The sequence below is a fragment of the Agelaius tricolor genome, unplaced genomic scaffold, assembly GCF_023055355.1.
Source record: "Agelaius tricolor isolate 1412-34295 unplaced genomic scaffold, bAgeTri1.0.p SCAF_43, whole genome shotgun sequence".
NCBI lineage: Eukaryota > Metazoa > Chordata > Aves > Passeriformes > Icteridae > Agelaius > Agelaius tricolor.
Genome location: NW_027269303.1, coordinates 334,160 through 358,256, shown reverse-complemented (window position 1 = coordinate 358,256; position 24,097 = coordinate 334,160). Strand labels below are relative to the sequence as shown.

Below are 24,097 nucleotides of genomic sequence, written 5' to 3'. Positions count from 1 at the left end.
TGTGTTCCTCCCCTAAACATCCCCAAGGAAGCCCTGAGCCAAAGTGCCAAAGGGCTTTTCCCACCCAGCCCACCCTGGGTCCCAGCCCTCAGGCCTGACCTCTCATAGATCATCAAAAGCTCCATTTGAACTCAAAAGATGGCTACTGTGAAAGGCTATAGAAAGTGTGTTTTTAAAAAAAATACTAATAACAAAGGAGGGCCAAGGAAAATGTCCATTCATTATTTCATAGGGTGGGTGGGGAAGGGTGGAATTATGGTCAGGCATATGCCAGGGGCATCCTGGTATTCTGTGTCAGCCATAGTGTGGCCAGCAGGACCAGGGCTCTGATTGTCCCTCTGTGCTGGGCAGTGGTGAGGTCACACCTCATATCCTGTGCCCAGCTTTGAGTCTCTTTACCCTGTGCCTACATTTAATAAACATTACCATCTCCTTGAGTGGTAAGAATCTCTTGTGTCTTTGTCATAACTATGTGGCCTATTGCAGATTAGAGGTAAGGGTACAATTGATTGATAGGTTTTCTTATTAATGGGTCAGAAATAGTGAAATTATATAACATTTAATGCACTGAGTTTGTTGTAGGTGGTTTACATGTTTCATGGATATAATTTGGTTTATCTTTTGTCAGGGCATACAGGATGATTATGAGCAGTGCACACAATAAAGCCAAAACTAACAAAACTACAATTGGATGCAACATTAAATTCAAAATTCCAGTTGGTCTAGGTGGCCATCCAAAAATAGTTTCCCACCAGCAACTATTCTTTCTTCCCTCTTTCCAGGATATGGTGCATCTTCTCTGCCTGATGATGGGTGGTAATGCGGGTTCTTTGTCTCTTGTGCTCTTGTCCATTTCAGCATGGACTCAGATCATCACATTGCAACAGTTTCTTGCCAATGCCAGATTCACTCCAGCAGTGACAGGCAATGAAACTTTACACAGTGTGCACTTGGATTGTAGCAACTGGTGAGTTGTGAGGGAGCTGAATTGTTCAAGCTGTATCCCATCATTTTGCTAAAACTACAGATACCGCTATTAGAGCGATCAGATGTCTCTCAGGTGGTGTTTTCTGTAAACATAGAATCACACTGAGTTCTCATACAGATACATCCATTTCCAGCATATGCAAGTACAGTTGCTGGGGTTTCAACATGATATTGGCATTTTCTTAAAAATCAAGGCAAATGTCTTAGTTGTTAATAGTATTATTTTCACAAATAAATCCTTGCTGTTCCTGTCCATCAGGCATCAACATCCACAGCTGGCCATTTGCTCCCATTTGGGGCTCACACTTGTATGTTCTAACAGATAGAGGACAGTTCCATTGGGATTCAATCAGCAAAATATTTGGGTATAAGGCATAGAGTATTGTAAAAGAAAAGCTGTGGCTTTACCATCAATGGGACAATAAGTGTCATTAACAAGATGTCACCAAGATTGGAAACCCTTTCAAAGAGAGTGTCATAATCCCAAATTACCTTTAGTTTATCACTGGTCTGGGTGCCCTCATTTCCTTCCCTTTTAATTGCTATTACAGCAGATTGCAACCACATCTGAGGAAGACATGTGGTGCATGGTTTAGAATTTAACTAAAGTTCTGTTTATTATGATTTATGCTTATCAATTGCATAAATAAAGAAGTGAGGATCTTTAGCATGTGGGTCAAGCTGTGTCGATGTGTATTTTGGGTTCTCCTTTGAGAACGATGAGCAATCCAGGAGATCATGTAAAAAGTCAACAACAGGGAATTTACTGAAGAATAAATGGGCAGTAGACAGATAGAAAGGGATAGGAAACAGGAGAGTGAGAAGGAAAAAGGGGGAAGATGGAGGACGGGGTGGGGAAGGAAAGAGTAGGGGTGCACGGGTGTGGGGAAGATCAGGACTGGGGTGGGAAAGAGACCAAACAGAGGACAGTACAAGACTCTTGGCTCCAGCAGTGTCCCATCTGTCCTTGGTGACCCTGTGCTTCTCTGCAGTGGGGTCCCGGTGGTTCTTGTGGAGGTGGGGAAAAAAGGTCATTCACCTGGGGTTAACATCTTTCTCTGGTCCATGTTGTGGGTATCCAGGAACCGTTTTCCTCTTTGCCATGTGAAGAGAGAATGGGTTTGCCTTAATTTACCTGCAATGCTGAGGCCCAAGGAGCATTTCTAAGCTCCTAAACCCCCCTCCCTGGGAGCAGGATGGGGCTGCACCCCCATAGTGTCACTTAGCAGGTGGGTTGTGTTGTGCTTGTTAGTCCACACAGGTGCTTAGAGGGGTTTTTCTCAGCTGTGGCGTGAGGTGGGGGCTTTAATAGAGGCCTCTGGGGAGCAGAATGACCTGGAGTGGGCAAACAGGGGTGTGGCAGGGCAGTTTGTGGGCAAACAGGGGCCTGGCACGGCTCTGAGGGCGTGGCGTGGTAGTTTGTGCAGCAGTTACACTGGCAGGGTTGCAGGTTTCCAGGAGTCCCCTGTTCAAAAGGTTTGCTGTGTGTTGCTGTTGGTGTTTTTGTTGTTTGGTTCCAGGGTTTCTGTTAGTAATGGTCCTCACATGATCAAAACCCCTAGTTAGTGCAAATCTGTGTAACCAAATGGAACCCTCCAAAAAGGATGTGTCTGCACAGACTCATTCCTGTGCGGAGTGTTTGAGCTTCTCTGTGGTTTCAGGGGGGTTGAGGACGGAACTTGCCCAAGGTGTGAGTAGGTGGATGATCTTCTCACATTGGTGGCTGACCTTAGAGAGGAAGTTGAAAGAATAAGGAGTATCAGGGAAAGTGAAAGGGAAATAGATCAGTGGATTGCCCTTCCATCCTTGAGGGAGGCCCACCAAGGGTCAGAGGACTCCTCTGCCTTCCACTGTCAGGCAATAGAAGAACTCTTGGTAGATGAAGGGGACTGGAACTGGGTCCCTGCTTGAGGAAAGGGGCCCTTAATAATTATAGTATTAACAAAAAACTCCTTTTATCAATAAGTATTAATAAAAACCCCTCCCAACCCCCATCCCCTAGCCAGGTCCACTTCAGAATAGGTATGAACCCCTGGATCTGGAGCATCAGCCAAATGATTTAGAAGAAAATTATCTGCCCAGTGAGCATCCCAGATATGATTGATCTGTGAGAGGGACTGCCACCTCTAACATCCAAAAGGAAAGAAGGGTAATCATGGTGGGTGACTCCCTTCTGAGGGGAACAGAGGGCCCCATATGTCAACCAGACCCACCCCACAGAGAGGTCTGCTGCCTCCCTGGGGCCTGGATATGGGATATTACTGAGAGACTGCCTGGGCTGATTCAGCCCTCTGATTATTACCCACTGCTGATATCCAGGCTGGCAGTGATGAGATTGAAAAGAGGAATGTCAGGACAATTAAAAGGGACTTTAGGGCGCTGGGACAAGTGGTTGATAGGACAGGGACACAGGTAGCCTTTTCCTCAGGCCCTTTGGTGGTTGAGAAAAACGGTGAAAGGAATAGGAGAGCTCACATTATTAACAAGTGGCTCAATGGTTGGTGTCATCAGCAGAATTTTGGATTCATTGATCACGGGGCAACTTTTACAGCACCTGCTCTACTGGAACCAGATGGGATCCATCTCTCTGTTAAGGGCAGAAGATTTTTTGCTCATGAACTGGCAGAACTCGTTGAGAGGGCTTTAAATTAGGTTTGAAGGGGGAAGGGGATGCATCTGGCTGTCTGGAAGCAGGCCCAAGGGTGGCAAGCCTGAGTTAGGGCTGAAATCAGCTGAGGTGCATGTATACCAGTGCATGCAGCATGGGTAACAAACAAGAAGAGCTGGAGGCCATGGCGCAGCAGCAGAGCTGTGATGTAATTGGCATCAGGGAAACGTGGTGGGATGACTCACATGGCTGGAGCGCTGCACTGGATGGCTACAAGCTCTTCAGGAGAGACAGGAAAGGGAGAAGAGGTGGAGGGGTGGCCCTTTATATTAGGGAGGCTTTGGACACCATAGGTATTGAAACTAATGATGAAGTTGAATGCCTGTGGGTGAGAATTAGGGGGAAGGCCAACAAGGCTGACATCCTACTGGGAGTCTGTTATTGTCCACCCAACCAAGAAGAAGAGATGGACAACTCATTCTATAAACAGCTAGAGAATGTTTCTGGATCATCAGCTCTTGTTCTTGTTGGTGATTTCAACCTGCCAGACATTTGCTGGGAAGTTAAAACAGCTGAAAAAAGGCAGTCCAGGAAATTTTTAGAGTTTGTGGAGGACAACTTTTTGTGGCAGCAGATGGGTAAGCCCATCAGGGGAGGGACTGTGTTAGATCTGTTGTTTGCAAGTAGAGATGGGCTGGTGGGAGATGTGGTGGTTGGAGGCCACTTGGGGAACAGTGATCGTGAAATTATACAGTTCTCAATATTCAGTGAAGTCAGGAGGAACATCAATAAGGCTTTTACATTGGATTTCCAGAGGACAGACTTTGGCCTGTTTAGGAGACTTATTCAGAGAGTTCCTTAAAAACAAAGGAGTTCAGGAAGGGTGGGTGTGCTTCAAAACAGAGACCTTGAGGATACAGGAACAGACTGTCCCTGTGTGCTGAAAGACAAGTCGATGAGGCAAATGCCCAGCCTGGATGGGCAAGGAGGTTTTGGAGGAACTTAAGAATAAAAAGAGGATGTATCAGCTTTGGAAGGAGGGTCAGGTCTCTCAGGAAGTATTTAAGGGAGTGGCTAGAGCATGTAGGAAAAAAAAATAGGGAGGCCAAACTCAGTTAGAACTTAAAATGGCAACTTTTGTAAATGTCTTAAGTTGAAAGACGTAGCTGGGGTTGTATTCAATTCCTGTCTGTAAGAGGTGAGGCAGTTATCTTCTGTTAATTGGGCAGTTTTTCTTTATCTTTCCCTCAACCAATCCTCCCTCTGGGGAGGTATCTTCTGTCAATGGGCCATTGAGTGTCACTGCATGACTGATAAAAATTACATCATCACATTGTGAGATGCTCCACCCAGAGGGAGGAGCCAAGCATTCCTACCTGGATATAATCTGAGATTTTGGGACACCAGTACAGCCTTTTCCCCACTGGATTCCCAGAGGAGCAGCTTTCAGCCCCATTGGATGCCCAGAGGAGCAGCTTTCTTCCCCACTGGATTCCCAGAGGAAGATCAGGCTCATCTACACCACCACTGGACCTTCAGAGGAAAACTCCACCCTTCTGCAGGATCCCTGCTCCAACAGAACCACACCTGTCACTGCAGGAGCACTGCAGCCACCATTGAATGGGACTGCTGCCAACACCCGACCAACATGTATTCTGACTCTGTCAGTAGGTTGTTATTTTTTTGTTTGTACTATTACATTTGTATTTTTAGTTTTCCTAGTGAAGAACTGTTATTCCTATGCCAATATCTTTGCCTGAGAGCCTCTTAATTTCAAAATTATAATAATTCAGAGGGAGGGGGTTTACATTTTCCATTTCAAGGGAAGCTCCTGCCTTCCTTAGTGGACACTTGTCTTTTCAAACCAAGACATTAACTTTTACAGGAAAATTGAAAATATATACCCCACACTCAGTTAGAAGTATCCTAAGCCAAAAGGCTGAGAAATGGCTCACTGATTCCTGTATGTTAAATTATGAAGTGATCTTAATAGCTAATGATTTAGAGCTAATTCTGAGTAACCAACTCAACCCTGCCCAGTTTTTATATGGAGAACCACATGAGGAACTAATACATAATTGCCTAGAGGTTATAAACTATTAAACTAAAGGAAGAGAGGACCTAACAGATCAACCACTCCAAGGTGGAAAATGACTGAACATCGATGGATCTTCACAGGTAATAAAGGGGCACAGGGTATCGGGGTACGCTATAGTGCATGAAGGGATGGTGGCCATAGAAAAGAGAAAGTTATCTTCCAACTGGTCAGCCCAAGGTGTGAGTTGTATGCCCTAAAGTGAGCTCTGGAAATATTAGCACAGAAAAGGGGAACAATATATACAGACTGAAAATATGCTTTTGGAGTAGTGCATGCCTTTGGAAAAATTTGGGAAGAGAGGGGGCTATTCAATTCAAAAGGAAAGTGACTGATTCACAAAAAATTTCTTTTAGAAGAGTTAGAAACCTTACAATTACCAGAGGAAGTAGTGGTGGTATATGTTGAAGGACATCAAAAAGGGGCACAAGGGAACAATTTAGCTGATTTAGAGGCTAAAACTGCAACTGAATCAGAGACAGAAAAACTAATAATAGTATTAACACCCATGAGAGAAATGCAAAAAGTCCCTGCATTCAGTGGGACAGAAGAGGAAGAACTCCTTAAAATAGAAGTCAAGAAAGATAACAAAGAGAAGTGGAGATCAGCAGATGGGAGGCAAATGTTGAATAAACCCCTTGCCAAGAAAATGCTAGAAGGCATACATGGGACAACACATTGGGGTACACAAGTACTAAGTGATCAATTTCTGAGGGATTTGGGATGCATAGGAATTTTTGGGATAGCTAAGCAGGTGACTGAACAGTGTGTGATATGTCAACAAGTAAATCAGAAGATCATGAGGAAAACACCCAGAGGAGGGTGAGAAGTAACCTTACAGCCTTTTCAAAACATCCAAGTAGACTTTACTGAGCTTCCCCAGGTACAACAGTGGAAGTTTTTGCCAGTGATAGTAGATCATGTGACTCATTGGGTAGAGATGGTGCCCACTGTGAAAGCCAATGCCAATGTTGTGAGTAAAACGCTTCTAGAATCAATCATTCCCCGATATGAGATGGCCAACAGGATTGATTTAGACTGGGGAACTCACTTCACATTAAAGATATTGCAGAAAGTTGTTCAGGCCCTGGCAGTAAAATGGGAATTACACACTTCATGGCATCCACAGAGTTCCCGTTGGGTTGAGAGAATGAATCAATCTCTTAAAACAGCTCTAGTTAAGATAATGATTGAAACCTGAATGTCATGGATAAAATATCTCCTTTTGGCCTTATTAAGAATTAGAACCCAACCCCGGTCAGATCTGGGGCTGTCACCCTATGAAATGATGTTTGGGTTTCCCTTCCTGACCTCACCCCAGAAGGCTGCCACCTATGAGGAAGGGGAAGCCAATGCCAAGAAATAAGTGATGTCTATAGCACAAACCTTAGAAGGGCTAAGACATAAAGGGGCAGTTCCTCAAACTACCACCCTGGATTTCAGAATCCATAATATTAATCCCAGGAATTGGGTGATGATTAAGCCATGGAGAGATCAGCCTCTAACTCCTCAGTGGGAAGGTCCCTTTCAGGCACTGCTCAGCACCGAATCGGCCGTGCGAGCTGCAGAGCGGGGATGGACTCATGGCAACAGAGTCAAAGGCCCAGGAGAAGAACCCAAAGAGTGGACTGTAACATCCAGGCTGGGTGAAACAAGATTGACTCTAAAACAGACTGAGAGACAACCAGAAAAACACCAAGATGCCCAAAAAGCAGAGTCAAGCTTCCACCAACCAGCTCGAGAACTGTCTTCCTGTTTTCATGGGTGAGAATTACCAGCATCTGTTGAGGGGGAGTACACAAGGGACTGTAAAAGGTAATGGGACAGCTTCTTCAAGAAAATAAGACAAAGGAAGGAGGGCAAGACCAGGTTGGCCCCTTTGTTCGCTACCAAGAAGGCTCCATAGCCCTGCTGTGGGTAGCAACCCCATAGGAATGGTAAGGTAGGGACAAAAGGCCATTCCAGACCTCTGTAATTCCTCAGTTGTCTTTTAATTCAACAGGGACTGGAGGGCAGGACCGAGTTGGCCTCTGTGCTCACCCCTAAGATGCACCAACTATGGGTAGCAGCCACACAGGCACGGTAGATGGGAGTCAAAGCCACACTGGACCTCTGGGATGCCCTTTTGTCCATTCCAAATAAGTGTGTCTAGGGAAAACCTGAGATTTTTTTCTCCTGTTCCCACTGTCCTTGCCCACATCAACAGATGCTGGTATGATTCATTCAAGAGACAAAGAAAATTTTTTACTTAACTGTTTGAGCAAAATGACTTCTAGAAAAAGAAAAAGGGGGTTTGTTATAGATGCGTAATCCTAAGGTTGACTCTCACAATTAAGGGTTGGATATTAAATACATGTTAGGAGAAGTTTTGTAGCTGTATAGTTATCCTTCCCCTCCCCCTTGCATTGCTATCACAGGATGGCCTCAGTAGTTGGGGCATTTGGGAGGGTTGGCTTGTTCCTATGGCAGCACCTGACTGTGGTGATGTTCACAGGGGTTCTTGGATGAGGGAAGAGATGAGAATGTTGACTCCATGTTTGAGAAGGTTTATTTATTATTTTATTATATATATTACATTAAAACTATGCTAAAAGAATAGAAGGAAAGGTTTCATCAGAAGGCTAGCTAAGCTAAGAATAGAATGGAATGATAACAAAAGCTTCTGTCTCAGAGAGAGAGAGTCCAAGCCAGCTGACCATGATTGGCCATTAATTAGAAACAACTCTATGAGACCAATCACAGATCCAACTGTTGCATTCCACAGCAGCAGATAACCATTGGTTACATTTTGTTCTGAGGCCTCTCAGCTTCTCAGGAGGAAAAATCCTAAAGAAAGGATTTTTCATGAAAAGATGTCTGCGATACCTGACCTCCAATCAAGGTGTAAGACAGTGATCTCCACCACTGGACAGTGAAGAAGGAGTCGATTGACAAGACTTTGGGAGGGGCCAGAGGTATAAAAGACAGAGCATCCATTTTGTAGATGAGCACACAATGACTGAATCCTTTGCTTCTCGCACTGTGTTATTTTCTTTATTCAGTCTTCTGTTGTATTTTGATAAGATCTTAATATTTTAAATTTTTGAAAGTGAAAATTGTTTCTCACATGAGGTTGGGGAATGTGGGACAAGGTTGTCCACACTGGGTCAACTCTCAAGGTAAAACTTCTCTGACCTGGTTAGACCTCCTCAGGAGCGGCCCTACATCAATATAAATCACAGAAAGCTGCAATCAGCTCTTCTCTGAAGAGAACAGTAATAAAATACACTCTTTAAAATAGGATTACTTATTTCTTAGAAGGTCATTGAAATATTTCTTCACAACTGTAAAAGGAAATCTGCCTAATAAACGCTCCAGAGCCGAGGAAAATCAAGGCAGAGCCATGGTGTGTCAGGACTTGCTTGACCCTAATGAGCCCCGTGGTGCATTTGGAGCTGAGCCCTGAAACCTCAGGGCCTGAGATTGCACAAACCTTTCCAGGAGTCAAAGTCAGAGGAAAAACTCAGAGTGTCTCAAAGCATGAATGGGTCCCTCTGAGGTCCATCTCCAACACAGGCTCCTCATGGACTCCTTGTTGGGGGGGGGGGGGAGAATTGGAGGCCAGAATTGGAAAAAACACCTCTCAGAGATTCAGAGTTGAAAGGAACATCCAGAGTACCTTAAAAACCTTGAGTATCTGAAAGCATTACTGAGCCCCACTGAGTGTCAGTACAAAGCTCTCAAGGGATTCATTAAAGCAGATAATTGAGACCATGATTGCACAAACCTCTCACAGAGTCTGTATCAAAAGGGCAACACCAAATACCTTAAAATAACTGAAGTACCCTGAAGCATTAATGAGCCCATGAGTGTCATTACTGATAAAGGCTCTCAAGGGACTAATTAAAGTAGATAATTGGGGGCTGCAACTGCACAATCCTTCTCATAGAGTCTGTATCAAAAGGCAAACACCAAGTACCTTAAAATAACTGAAGTACCCTGAAGCATTAATGAGCCCCACTGAGTGTTGTTACTGACAAAGCCTCTCCAGGGACTAATTACAGCAGATAATTGGAGGCCAGGATTGCAGAGACCTCTCAGAGACTCCAAGGCAAAAGCCAAAGCCAAAGTCCTTTGAAAAACCTGCAGTCCCTGCAGGGAGCATGAAGGAGCCCCCAGGGCCATTGCTGAGCAAGGCTCCCCAGGGACTCCTTGCAGCAGATCCTTGAGGCCACTGGGATGTGGGCTAGGGGGGGATGCTGAGGGCAGCACAAGGGGCTGACAGTGCCCAGCCTGGCTGGGGCTGTGCCAGGAGACCCCAGGGCCTCAGGACAAGGTGTCTCCTCCCAGCCCTTGCTGGCACAGACCCTGCAGTGGCCCAGGGCACCAAGACTTGGCTTCTCTTTGTCCCCACCTGTCAGCACTGCCTGCAGTTCTCTGCTCTGCCTGGGGCCTGGGGACACTTGCTCAGTCGTGTCCCTCTCTGGGACCCATTAAAAGTCCAAGAAAGTTTGGAGTTGGATTCTGCCTTGGAGTTCTGCAGAGGTTTCTTCAGCTCCCTCTCAGGGACTGATTCTCAGGGCCTGAGCACAAAGGCCCAGAGGCTGATTAAAGTCCTTGTGCTGTGTCTGTGCTGCTGAGCTGGGCTGGGCTCCTGGCACAGAGGCAGCTCCTGGTGACCAAGAAGAGCTTCAAAAGCACATTTCTCTGGATGAGCAGCTCTTGTGCCAGCCCAGCAGGGCTGGGGCACTGCCTGCAGCCAGCCCGGGCACAGCCCAGAGGCACAGAGAGCTTCAATCAGTCAGGGCTGGGAAGGGGCTGAGAAGTGCCTGGGGCACAATCACTGCCAGCCCTTGGCACAGGAACCTCTGGCTGCAGGACAGTGCAGCTGCAGCTCCTGGAGCCATCTCCTCAAGCTGGAACATGCCAATGCCTGCAGAGCCTGTGAGTGCATTCTCTGCTTGTCTCTTGTGCAGAGCAGCCAGGGGTGCCCAGGGCTGTCCTGCAGAGCAGGGTCCTGCAGCCCAGGGCGCTGTGCTGGGGCAGGGACTCTGCTGCCTGCCAGGGACAGCTCTCAGCCAGCCCTGGCAGCTGCTCCCAGCACTGGGGGACAAGATCTGGGGGGAAGGAGCCGCCCTGAGCAGGGCAGGCGCTGCTGCTGAGAGGGGCTGGGTGGGGCAGGGCTGCTCCCAGCTCCAGACCAGCCTGGGCACAGCTCCGCAGGGCACTTCCCAAAGAAGGTAAGCCTGGGATTGCTGGAAAGATCATGAGCTTTCCTGAGAGTGTTTTCCATTTCCTGCTTGAAGAAGAATGGGAACATTGGGGTGATGACAAAAAGATTTTTTTATTTTATACCATTTTCATATATTTGTAATTCTGTAAATTACTATTACATAGTTATAAATCTATCTTCCTTTTTAAGTCTATTAAACTCTTAATGAACTCCATTACTATTATACACATCTATAACTATAATCCTTTATTGACTTTATTATTTTCCCTAACCTTTTCTTTGATTTTAGAAAAATAAACTGATTGTCTAAATGCATTCCTGAAATACATATTGTATACAATACATATAGTATCCTGTATAGTCTTATTATCAGGAAGAGGACCTACAAGAAGAACATTTTGTTTTTTGACCAGAATATGAGCAGTCATAACAAAAAGTGAAGGCAGAGAAGCCCTTGGACCTACTCCAATGGGTTGAGCCAGGGATGTGTAACTGGGGTAAGTGAATCTCCTATTGGATGTTCCTGTTAAATATCCTAATTAATCAACCTTAATAAATTGCTGAAATCAGGCTCCGGGTGTGCCTCATCCCCACTGGGACACCTGACAGCTTCCAATTTATGTCTGGTTTTTACTTTACTGTTCTATCACTGTTGCAAGGGAATTTTTTTCTCTTTTGATTATAAAAAACAAGGGGATGAGAGAAGCAGAACAGGAATTGTAATCCAAGAATCCCAGGACATTCTGAGTTGAAAGGGACACAGCAGAATCATCAAACTAATGTTTGATCTTTTACAGGGACTGCAGAACTGTAAATTAAGTTGATCAGTGTCTCTGCTGGGAGCCTCCCAAAGGGCCCTCAGCCACTCCTCAGCCCTGCACAGCAGCAGCATCACCTTTGCAGGGCCCAGCAGGGCTCTCCTGAGCTGCCCTTGTCCAGCTGCACACAGAGCCTGCCCCAGCCAGGGCCCTGCACACAGGCAGGTTTCTGTAGGGCCCCTGCCAGGGCACACAGGCTGGCATGGGCTCTGTGAGCGCTGGCAGGGACAAGGCTCCTCTCAGGAGGGAATGTCCAGGCCCAGGGAGATGCTCAGGGAAGGAGAGGGGGCTGAAGAGAGCAGGGCTGGGGCAGGAGGGCACTGTTGGTGTGTGGGAGGTGCCGGGCACAGCTGGGCACGGGAACACTGTCCTGAGTGCCCGGCTGTCTCTGCCCTGCCCTCTCAGGCACAGCACCACAACATCTGCTCTTGCTTCTGCCCTGCCCTGACATTGGCACTGTTATCTGCTGCTCTCAGGGAGGCTCTGGCATCTGCAGCAGCTGAGTCAGGCACTGCCCTTGGCATTCCTGCCAGGCAGGGCGGTCCATGGGAATGGGGTGTCCAAGCTTCCCTGGCACCTGTGGGGCTGTGGGCAAAGCAGTCCATGGCAAAGGGGAATGAGCTGAGCCCCCTCCCTGAGATCCCATCATGGGCACAGCCAGGGATCTCCTTGCTGTGCCCTGCCAGGCTCTGAGCTGCCCTCCTGGGTGCAGATCTGTGCCAGAGCCTCTGGGAGTTCCCTGAATGTCCCACGGGGAAGGGCAGAGCTGCCACAGCTGAGGAAATGCTGCTGGGTTTGCCCAGGGAGCTGTGAGTGTCCTTGGCACAGGGGGTGCTGAGACCTTGCCCAGAGACCTTGAGAGAGGGTGAGACCTTCAGGGATCCCTCTGCTCTGGGCAGGGTCTGGTTTATCCCAGGGTGACCTGGGAGTGTGATTGTGCTCTGATTGCAGCCGAAGGTGCAAAGCCAGGGCAGTTGGGAACAAGCCCATCCAGCCCCTCACCTTCCCTGAGCCACGGGGAATCCTTTGCCTCTCCCATCTCTCAGTGGCAAACTCTGAGTGCAGCAGAAATGCTGGCGATTTCTGCTGTCAGAGAGCCAGGAATGATGTGTGGGCAGAAGAAATTACTTAAACCAGCTCCTGCCATCCATGTCCTATGGAATTGGGAGTGTAGATGCTACCAAGACTTTATGCATTAGGAGTAATTCCCCTGACAAATCCTGGATATCCAGCCTTGTCCCTCTGCCAAATGGCCACAAACCCAGGGCAGCAGGGCAGGGATGGCTCCCCAAGAGCCCCCACGCACAGGCCTGGCTGCTCCTGGCACACTCAGCCAGCACAACTGGAGCTCAGGCAGGGACCTGGGTGAAGGTTTTTCCCAGAGCAGGAACAAGGCTGGGTGAGTCCCAGTGGGACAGTCTGCAGGGAATGACCCAGGTTAGGCTCCAAGCAGCCTCTGCTGACTTGTCACTGTCCTTTCTCCATGAACAGATGCCCATGTGCAGCCCCAGCAAATGTCCAACAGCAGCTCCATCAGGCACTTCCTGCTGCTGGCATTGGCAGACACGTGGCAGCTGCAGCTCCTGCACTTCTGCCTCTTGCTGGGCATCTCCCTGGCTGCCCTCCTGGGCAACGGCCTCATCATCAGCGCCGTAGCCTGCGGCCACCACCTGCACACGCCCATGTTCTTCTTCCTGCTCAACCTGGCCCTCAGCGACCTGGGCTCCATCTGCACCACTGTCCCCAAAGCCATGCACAATTCCCTCTGGGACACCAGCAACATCTCCTACACTGGATGTGCTGCTCAGCTCTTTTTTTTTGGATATTTCATTGCAGCAGAGTTTTCCCTGCTGACCATCATGTGCTACGACCGCTACGTGTCCATCTGCAAACCCCTGCACTATGGGACCCTCCTGGGCAGCAGAGCTTGTGCCCACATGGCAGCAGCTGCCTGGGCCAGTGCCTTTCTCACTGCTCTACTGCTCACAGCCAATACATTTTCCCTGCCCCTGTGCCATGGCAATGCCCTGGGCCAGTTCTTCTGTGAAATCCCACAGATCCTCAAGCTCTCCTGCTCACACTCCAACCTCAAGGAACTTGGGCTCATTGCTGTCAGTGTCTGTCTAGCACTTGGTTGTTTTGTGTTCATTGTTTTCTCCTATATTCAAATCTTCAGGACCGTGCTGAGGATCCCCTCTGAGCAGGGACGGCACAAAGCCTTTTCCACCTGCCTCCCTCACCTGGCTGTCCTCTCCCTGTTACTCAGCACTGCTGTATTTGCTCACCTGAAGCCTCCCTCCATCTCCTCCCCATCCCTGGATCTGGCCCTGTCAGTTCTGTACTCAGTGGTGCCTCCAGCCCTGAACCCCCTCATCTACAGCCTGAGGAACCAGGAGCTCAAAAAATCTCTCAGGGCGCTGATGTCTGGATGCTTTTCAGCTACCACACACTGCGTGCTTCCCTCTGTCATTAGGTCGTGGTGCATGTCATGACAGGCCAAGTCTCTCCTTATTTATATTTCTTCCACTTCTGATGCTGTTGTCTTCAAAGCAATGAGGGTATTCATTAGCTTAAATTTAATTATTTCCCTTCTTTTGTGACCCAGAAAATTCATGTAAATGAGGACTCTCACACTGTATTTATTTGAAATAAATGAACTTGTAAAAATACTTTGGGTTATATTTTTACTATCCCCATCAGAGCAGCAATGAACAGAAATGGGCACAGCTTTGTGGCTGCCCCAGCTTTGGCATGGGCCCTGGGCCTGGAGCAGGAGCAGCTCTTGAGGGCCCCAAGGCCGGGGCTCTTGTGCTGCCCTGGGCAGATGGGATGGCAGCAGGGGCTGCAGAGCTCTCAGCACCTCAGGCCGAGGGGAGCAGGGCAGCCAGGGAGCCTCCTTTGGCCTTGGCCAAGCACCTTCCCCCATGGCTGGGGCTGAGTCCTGTGGCAGCTGCAGCTGCTGCTGTGCCCTTGGCAGGGGCTGAGGCCGTGGGGCCAGGGCCCAGAGCAGCCTGGCGTGAGCAGAGCTGTGGGGCCAGAGCCGGCTGGGCTGGGCTGGGCTCAGAGAGGCCCTTGGTGCTGCCCAGAGCTCAGGGCAGCTGGCAGAGCTTGCAGGGAGCTGGGCTGGGCTCCGAGAGCCTGGCCCAGAAACCATCAGTGTCCATCTCAGCCTGGCTGAGCGTGCAGGGGCAGGACTCAGGCCAGGCCTTGTGGGGCAGGGCCAGTGCTTGTGCAAGGCATTGCAAACAGGCAAGTGGCCCAGAGAGGAGGCTGCTCTGTGCCCTTGGTGGCATGGACAGAGCAGGGAGGGGGCCCAGGACATTTGTCAGCACCAGCCTCTGTGCCCATGCGTTGGCAGCCCTGGCTGCTGAGCCCAGCTTTGGCCTGGGCTGAGTTTGGCTGTGGCCCAGCTCCATCCTCCTGCGGGGCTCAGGGCCTGTTCCCGGCCATGGCCAGCCCTGGCTGCCTCTCTGCTGGCCCAGAGGCCGACAGAGCCCGGGGCAGGGCTGTCTGTGCAGCCCCACAGGTGCCACGGGCTCTGCAGGAGCTGGCAGAGGCTGCCCAGCAGGGAGGCCATGGGGCCCAGAGCCCCAAGGCTGCTGTGGGCACCACGGCACAGGGGCCGTTCCCAGCCGCAATGCTCCTGGCCTGGGCTGGGCCTGCACAGGGGCTGGGCCACCATGGCTGGGCCAGCACAGGGCCACAAAGGGGCCACGCAGCCGCTGCCGGGGCTGACAGCAAGGCCAGGCACACACAAGCAATTGCTGAGCATGGCCTGCGCTGGCCAGGCCTGACTGTGCCAAAGGCAGAGCTCAGCTGCCCTTGGGGGCTGCAGCAACACTCCAGAGCCCAAAGAGCCTCCATGGCTGGGCTGGAGACCAAGGCTGCAGCAGGGAAATGCAGGACTGCTGCGGGATGGGGAGGCCATTGAATTCCAGCACACACCTCAGCTCTCTGATGATCCCAGCACCATGCTGGGCCCTGTTTCAGACTGGAGCAGAGCAGATGTTGATGGCACAGGAGCCCTGCGGGGCTGTCAGGGACCTGCAGCTTGCAAGGTGCTCTGCTCTCCCTCAGGTGCTCTGGGAGAGATCCAATCCCAGCTGGGCACCTCAGGGCACAAGTGGCACTGCCTGTTCATGGGCACACAGCTAATGTCTTCCTAGGAAGGGACACAGGTTTTAATACCTGTTAGTTTAATGATATAGGAGCAAATCTTTATTATCTGGGTCACTTGAGTACTTTTAAGAAACGGCAAACTTTTCCCACCAGGAACAGGAATTTCCTGGATCTACTGGATTCTTCTGCTGATGGCAGAAGAAGAAATACTCATCTTCCCCTCTACCTTTGCCACTGACATTCACTCTAATATTTAATGACCACACCTCCTTCAGCTGTTTCTTGCTCTCCTGTTGAAATGTCCATGTCTAAGAACATCTCTTAATTTAGAGCAACTGGATGTATGTCCTTTCCATCGCTCCCAGATTTTATCATCCAGATGTTCTCTGGTCATTCAAGTGCCTATCAAATGACTGCTTTCATGATTTGAGCTTCAGCTAGTTGCCAATCTTTCTGAAGTTCAAATATATGCCACATCAGTGGTATATATTTGAACCTCACATATTACATTTACAACTCCACATTACATATAAACATCCTAATTGCATCACAGAATTACCTTTGCTTATGTCTCTGTCTAAAACTGTCCCCATAAGAAATCCCTTGGGGATGGTGGACATGTCAGATGCTGCTGGGACATCCCAGAAAGCTGAGGGAAGAGAGAGATGGTTCTTAAACTGTTCAAATGTTCATCTTCTATTTGTTGGCAAGAAACCTTTCTGTGCCTCTGAGTGTCACCAGTCCCTGAGCCCAAAGGACACAAACCTGATGAGTTGTGGCTCCCACTGCAGGGGCTGCACTTGGACCTTGGCTCTGCACAGGAGAGCTCTTCATCCCCTTTCTCTCTTTTCCTCCCTCTGGGCATGGAGGGAGCTCCTGACTTCAGCCTGTGACTCGTGTGTGCAAAGAGCAAATCTGGGCAGAATCGGGGCAGGGAGGGTTTGGGGGGACCTTGGGATCTGTGCTGGGCACAGAAGGTGTTTTCCATTGCTCTGAGACTGTCTGCTCTGGAAAGTGGATTTAATATCCAGCAGAGGAATGACTTTGGCATTTGATGGAGCTGTGCCTTCCCTTGGCTTTGTTGGCTGACAAGAAATGAACATCCCTCTGTGTCTCGGGCAGCTCCTTCTCCAAGCAAAGCAGGTGGGAGCTGGAGCCAAGGAGCTGAAAGCTGCAGGTGCAGCCTGGGCTGGAGGGAGCTCAGATTTGCACAAGGCTGCTCTGAGTGCCAGGGCTTGGATGGGGGAAATGGTGGGGTGGGGTTAGGGACAGAGTCTGATTGATTGTCAGCCATGAAGGGTCTTGATTTTCATATCTATTCAAACTGCATGAGGAGGTACCTGGATTCAATTTCAATTGGAGATTGTGCATATCATTGTATTAACAGGGGAAAAAAAACCTAAACAGGACCTAGAAAATGTTTTCTCGCTGTCTTTTTAAATATCATGTATTCAGTTTCAATACACTACTGAGATCTACTTAACCACAAAGGATTTGAAAATTAAAATCAAATGATTCCCAGAGGCTTGGCTTCTTCAGGTGTTATAAATGTTAATGAGCCCTGGGACACTGAATTCCTGCACTGAAGAGCTGAAGGCTGAACAAGTGATTTGGAAATTAAATCAAATTATTCCCAGAGGCTTGGCCTGTTAATGTGTTCTGAATGTTCATGAACCCTGGGACACTGAATTCCTGCACTGAAGAGCTGAAGGCTGAACAAGCCTCTGGAGCAGTGAAATTCAGCAGCAGCCTCCAAGTTGCTGAGGATGTCAGCAGCCCCCAGTGAGGCCATCCCTGCCCAGAGACCGTGGGGGAATGGGCAGACAAGGAGAGCGTCCCTGGGGCTGGGGCAGCACAACTCAGAGGCACCAGCGGCTCCAGCTGGGCAATGGAGTGTGGAATGGGGCTGGGAAAGCCCTGCCTGGGCTGGGCCAAGCAGGACACACAAGCCCTGACCCCCATCCCCCAAACAACTCTCTCAAGGAGACATTTAAAAGTAATTACAATTATTTGTGTCCTCTGAGTTGTACGTACTGGAGAAATACCAACAGGAGATTCTCAGAAGCTGAAAACAACCAAACAGCCTTTACTGGCAACTTTAGAAAATCAGAGAAACTTTGACAAAAGGTTTAATATGATATTCAATCAAAAGAAAACACTTCTCAAAGCATTAATTTGTGTCATTCAACTTCACAAACTCTAAGTCTGTTCAATTTTAAGTTGCTCAAAATTTTACAAGAAGTGGGAATAGGAAAGATATAGGGAATCACACACAGAGCTACCATCTCCTGGATTCCAGCACTGTTCAGATTGAAATTCCAAGAGGATGCAGGGTCAAGATGTGTGCTTGCCTTGTGGTCAGCCTTCAATACCCCTTGCTCTCCCTGGGCCCTTTCCCCAGCTGGGGCTTGGGCTCATTTGGTCCCTCAGGAGCTGGGCTGGGGGCTGCAGAGGTGGCTGTGAAGCATTGCCTGTGCTGTGCCAGGGACTGGCAGCCACTGCTGGGCTGGGATAGAGGCTCTGGGGGGATTGGGGTTCCAGGGCAGGACATGGCTGGGGTTCCAGGGCAGGGCAAGGCTGGACCTGCCCTTTCATACCCCATACATGAAATGTTTTGAGCCAAGAATCTCCTCAAGTCTGTCACAACAGGGAATGTTGGAGGTGGAACCCAAATTTGGCCATGGGCATCTGGCCAAAAAGGACACTTTTTTTCCATAGGAAGGAAAGCATTGAGCCCCAGTCTTTCAGCAGCAGATGAGGAGAGACCCTCACTATGTCATGGATAGCTGGATCCGTAAGGGAGCCCAGGAGGCCAAAGCAGCCAGACCTGTTCCATGTTCCCTTAATTTTATGGTTCCCTATAGTGTCAAAATGACACCTTGGTTTAATGAGACCTTGCAGTGTCACAATGGTCTCTGTGGTTCCACAGGCCCCACAATGTCACAGGACTCTTCTGTTCCATGAGCCCTGCAAGGTCAAAATGGACCTTTGGACCCTGGGGGTTTGCTGTGTCACAATGGTCTCCTTTGGCTCCACAGTGTCACAATGGACCACTGATGACATCAGGCCCTGCAATGTAACAATGGGCTTTTGGTTCCATGCAGCCCTGCAGTGTCACAAAGGCCTCTTGGTTTCACCAGGCCCCACAGTATCACAATGGTCCTCTTGGTTGTGTGGGGACTCCCAGGGTCACTGTGGTCTCACTGGTTCCATGAAGCCTCAGAGTGTCACAATGCTTTCCCTATTCCATTAGCCCACATAGCATCACAATGGTCTCCTTGATTCCATGAGTCCCCTCAGTGTCACAATGGTCTCCTTGGTTCCATGGTACCCCACAGTGTCACAATGGCCCCTTGGCTTCATGAGGCCATGAAGTGTCTTAATGGTGTCCCCATGGTTCCATGAGGCCTTGCAATGTCACAATGAACCTTTGGCTCCATGGGGTCTCGCAGTGTCACAATGGCCCCTTGGTCCCATGACACCCCAAAGTGTCACAATGGTCTCCACGGTACCATGAGGCCCCGTGGTGTCACAATGGACCCTTGGTCTCATGGGTCCTCTCAGTGTCACAATGATCCCAACATACCATGAAGCCACACAGCATCAGAACTGTCCCCTTGTTTCCATGAGGCCCAGCAATGTCACAGTGTTCTCCATGATTCCATAAGGCCCCACAGTGTCACAATGGTCCCTTGGTCTCACAGGGCCCCACAGTGTCACAATGCTCCCTTGGTTCCATGGGCCCTGTGCTGCTGCATTCCCCCCTCCCCTTCTCAGCCCGCCCTGCCAGCTGAGAAATGCTCCTTGGGGCTCGGCCTTGGCCAACAGCCCCTGGGCTCAGCTCCTCTGCAGCTCATCACAAACACTGTCTGCTCCAGGCACTGCTGCTGCCCAACCAGCTCCTGCTTTCTGGAGGAGCAGCCCTGGGAACTGGTTTTGTTCCCTCAGTGGCACAACATCCCTGTTCTCACCATGCCAAAGAAAGCTGTTGATGCCAAGTGTGGCCAGGATGAACCATTGCTGGGACTGAAGCCCCTCTCTTGGGGCCCTGCAAACAGCGCTCCAAAAGGAGCCCTTGGAGCTCTCCTGGGCCAGCGACTCCCTCTGAGTGGGGCCTCTCCCAGCTGGGAACTCTCCCGTTTGCTGCACTCGGGGATCCCCAACAACGACGGAGCCTGGGCTGATCCCCCCACTCCTCCAGGCTCGACCCTTCACCCGCTGGGGAGATGCCAAAGGATCCACAGGGAGCATTTCCTGCCCTCAGGGGAATTTCTCCCAGGTGCCTTGCACTGACTCTTTGTGTCTGTGTGCACACAGGAGTGCCTGTGCTGGGGCAATGTGGCAGAAATGCTGCTCTCTGAGGGGTTTGAGAGCCTTGGATAGCTGAGTCAGTCAGATATCCAAACATCAGTAAGTAAGGTTAAATCAAAAGGTCTAAACTAAGTTAAATGCTCCTAAGAGTTGTTCTTTTTCTAAGGTGTTAAGTTTAATTTAAATTATTGTTAAGTTTAATTATTAGATTTGTTAAATTGCAATGTCATAGGTTATAAGTTAGGTTAAATACTCTTAAGTGCTGTTCTTTTGCTAAGTTGTGAAATTGATGGTATCAGTTAAAGTTAAGGTGTAAGTTAAGTCCTGTTTAGTTTGAGCTCTTTGAACCTTTAGGCCATATTCCTTTTATCGTTGCTCTCACTGTCCTTGTGTCACACACACACACACACACAGGGACAGTTCTCAGTTCATTTCTGTTTTCCTTGCCTGGATTTGGTTTGGTTTTGTTGTTGCTTTGTTTCCTTGGTGTGCCTGAAGTCTCCAGTCAGGAGCAGAGTGACTCTTGCCAAGGAACTTTGTGCTGCTGTTGCTTAAAATTAAATCTGGTTTTTGCTGCTCCCTTGCTGGGGATTTTTTCAGCGCTCTCAAGGCCTCGTTGGTACCAGGGTGAAGGAGCCCTGGCCCAGGCTCTGGCCCTGGGGGACACGGGGACGCTGCCGGGGGGTCCCTGTCCCCCTGTGCCACCCCCAGGGCCCCGGCCCCCCGTCCCCGTGTCAGGCTCTGGGGTCGATCTCGTGGAACATCCTCTGGGGGAGGCTGCGGCGCCGGGGGCGGGGGGACCCGGGGGGACAGGGGACCCCGCTGTGCACGAGCAGGGTTGGACTGCTCTGGGGGGAGCTGTGAGGGGGCCGGGGCAGAGTGACCTCCCCAGGGACCTCACACAGCCCCTGTGATGTCATACAGCCCCAGTGATGTCACACAGTCACCTGTGATGTCACACAGCATCCTGTGATGTCACACAGTCCCCTGTGATGTCACACAGCTGTTCTGTGTTGTCACAGATGATTCTGATGCCAGAGTCACACTGTGATGTCACAGTTTTTTCTGTGATGTCACAGCCTGCTCTATGATGTTACACAGCCACCTGGTGATGTCACAACCCACTCCTTCATGTCACAGAGCCACCCTCTATGATGGCAAGATCTGCTCTATGGCCTCACACTATGATGTCACAGACAGCTGTGTGATGTCACAACCCCCTCAGTGATATCTCAAAACCCTCTCTGTGATGTCATATTGCCACTTTGTATGGTCACAGTACACACTTTTGTTGCAGTGTGATGCCCCCAAGGTGTGCCAGCCTTTCCCCTCTCCCTTTTGCCCTCCTGCTAAGAGCTGTCCATCAATCTTAACATTCCAGCAAGGGCATCCTTTGGTTGGCAGAAGTTCAAAAGATGCCCCTTAGGTCCGGGTTCATTGGCCTGTCCAAGCATCTACATCCCTTGACCCTTCCCCTCCTCACACCTGGTTGGCTCTCACCTGTCCCTTCCCCTCCCCCTGTCCCCGGGGCTTAAAAGGACACGAGACCATGCGGCCGGGATTCTATTGGGAGCTGTTACCACATTCAGAGGTCTACCACCCTAAAATAAAACTCTGGATTAAGACTCTACAATAGAATCCGTTCTTTTCTCTTCACTGTTGCCTGAACCTTTTCCACCAGAGGTAAACCGAGTTCCTACTTTGCCTGGATTTGTTCCGAGTGCCCAGCTGCAGCATCCAGCCGGCCAAAGGTATCTCTGAGGTGAAAACGCCACAGCTGCAGCCTTTGGTCCAGCAGCAAGGGCCAGACGAAGCCCGGCAGGACACACCCGGAAACATCGGGATTAATATTCTATAGCTCTCGAGGCTTTGGGCAGAGTTTGAGCTTCCCCCCCACATGCCCAGGTGCCCAAGGGCAGATGGTCAGAGCAGCACAGGTGAGTGCTCAGCCTGACAGAAGGAGTTCCTGTGGCAAAGGGAAAGGGACAGAACACATGCTCAGGGCTTCATCTGTACATTGGTTTCACTTGGCTCTGCTGGCACAGCCAGGCAAGGCACAACTGAAGCATCCCACAGTGTTCCCTACTGCACCAGGACAGCCCCAGCAGCAGGAGCACGGCACAAAGGGCTGGGGAGGGGCTCTGCAGCTTCACAGCACTGCTGGACAACAGGGGCAGGGAGAGCAGGGACACCAGGGCACTGCCAGCCTGAACACAGCCCCAGGGGCTACTCACAGTATCAGGCTTCAGTCCTTCCCTGGACAAAAGACGAGGTGTTGGTGTCTTCTTTGGCAATCCTGATGCCATTTCCTAGGGAGGATGTCGCAGATGAGCGACAATGCCTCAACAAAACTGGAAGGAGCAACAATGGAACTCTGAAAATCCAGCACCCAATTCATGGCAGATTCTAGGGATATACTGGTGCTAAAAATGTTATATTATTTGAAAGTAGCTAAGTGCTTGTTTGGTCTAAGTAGCTAGTATAGTTAGGCCTCTAGTAGGACTTTATTTGAACTATATGGCTGCCTTGTGCAATTCAAAGATGGATCGTACTGAAACCTGGAGCTCAAAATCTGAACATTAAGAATAGTTGGAACAGACAAAGCTGTAGCTTAAATATTACTTAAAGATAGCTAGAGTGGGCCTCCTCTTCTTTAGGCTAAAGCACCCCTGCTCTCTCAGCTGTTCCTCACAGCTGAGACACTCGTGAGAGACTGGAATGTTATGGCTAATGGCTTAAATATCATCATAAAGACTTTCTGCCCATTGGGACAAAACTGTATAAAGAAGCTGCGACCACCGAAGTCCACCCCTCCCTGAAAATGCCTCCTGACTGGAACTTGGCACTGTGAGTTAAGCTGCCTAAGGGAACTTGAGACAAGATCAAGGTGACACTATTGTCCCATTAGCTCAGGTCTGGGGAGAAGTAAATAAGGCTGCAGAGAAAAACCTATCCACAACAAAGCCAAACCCAGCAGCTGTCCTGAAAATCAGCTCTGTCTGGCTTCAAGGTGGGCAAGTCATAGCCACAGACTCGTCTGCTGAGGCCAGGTTTGCACACAAACCTCCCATCAAAGACCTCCACAGTGCCCCCAGACCCATTCCTGAGGCCTTGCACCAGACGACTGCAGGGCACGCAAAGTAACACAACAGATCTGGAAATCCAGAAGCCAATTCATGGTAGACTCAAAGGACAGACAGATGCTAAAGATTTGATATTATTTGAAAGTAGCAATAGACAGAGTCCAACTTGCCCCACCCCAGGGAGGCACCTGGGAGGTCCCACCTTGCCCAAATCTGCATGAATCCATTGGAGTCTTACGTTTTGCCAGACCTCACCACAGAGAGGACCAGAAGAGGATTTAATGGTATGCCAATGGGATCCATGGAATGGTGATGTTTTTCACTTCATCTGTCTCTGTCACTCTCTTTCTTCCCTTTCTTCCCAACCCCCCATCCCCATCCCCTCCCCCCCCCCCCCCCCACTTCTTTTTCGTTTCCTTTCTCTCTCTCTCTTCCTCCTATTTACTGTTAAATAAAATCCAGACTATTGATTTTGGCATATGGTCTTGTTTGCACCTAAATTCACAGGCCTCTCCAGAATAATTTTAATAACCAGATGATAACAACCCACTGAAACTTGAACAGACCTTGTTCACCTTTAAGCAGTTTAAGCAACCACTATACGGGAAAAAAAGTATAGACCAGTACATTTAGAAAATGTTGCATTCCTTCAGTGCAAAAAAAAAGCACATTCAGTAGAGCATATATTGTTCATCCACTCAGCCGTGCGTTGTGGTGGTATTCACAGGGGTCTTAGGATGAGGGAAGAGATGAGGATCTGACTCTTGATTTATTATTTTATGATATATATTCTATTAAAATTATACTAAAAGAATAGAAGAAAGGATTTCATCAGAAGGCTAGCTAAGAATAGAAAAAGAAAGA

At 49.3% G+C, this 24,097-nt stretch overlaps 1 protein-coding gene across 1 annotated transcript; it reads left to right on the top strand.

The window, feature by feature from the left end:
• Positions 1-13,579: 13,579 nt before the first annotated feature.
• LOC139604073 (olfactory receptor 14J1-like) lies at positions 13,580-14,212 on the top strand. The gene has a single exon (XM_071455059.1). It carries the CDS (start codon positions 13,580-13,582, stop codon positions 14,210-14,212), a length of 633 nt encoding a protein of 210 aa, XP_071311160.1.
• The last annotated feature ends 9,885 nt before the right edge of the window (positions 14,213-24,097 follow it).

Bases quoted from the DNA above. Each gene is read 5' to 3' on its own strand.
- LOC139604073 (XM_071455059.1), top strand. From the start codon at position 13,580: ATGTGCTACGACCGCTACGTGTCCATCTGCAAACCCCTGCACTATGGG.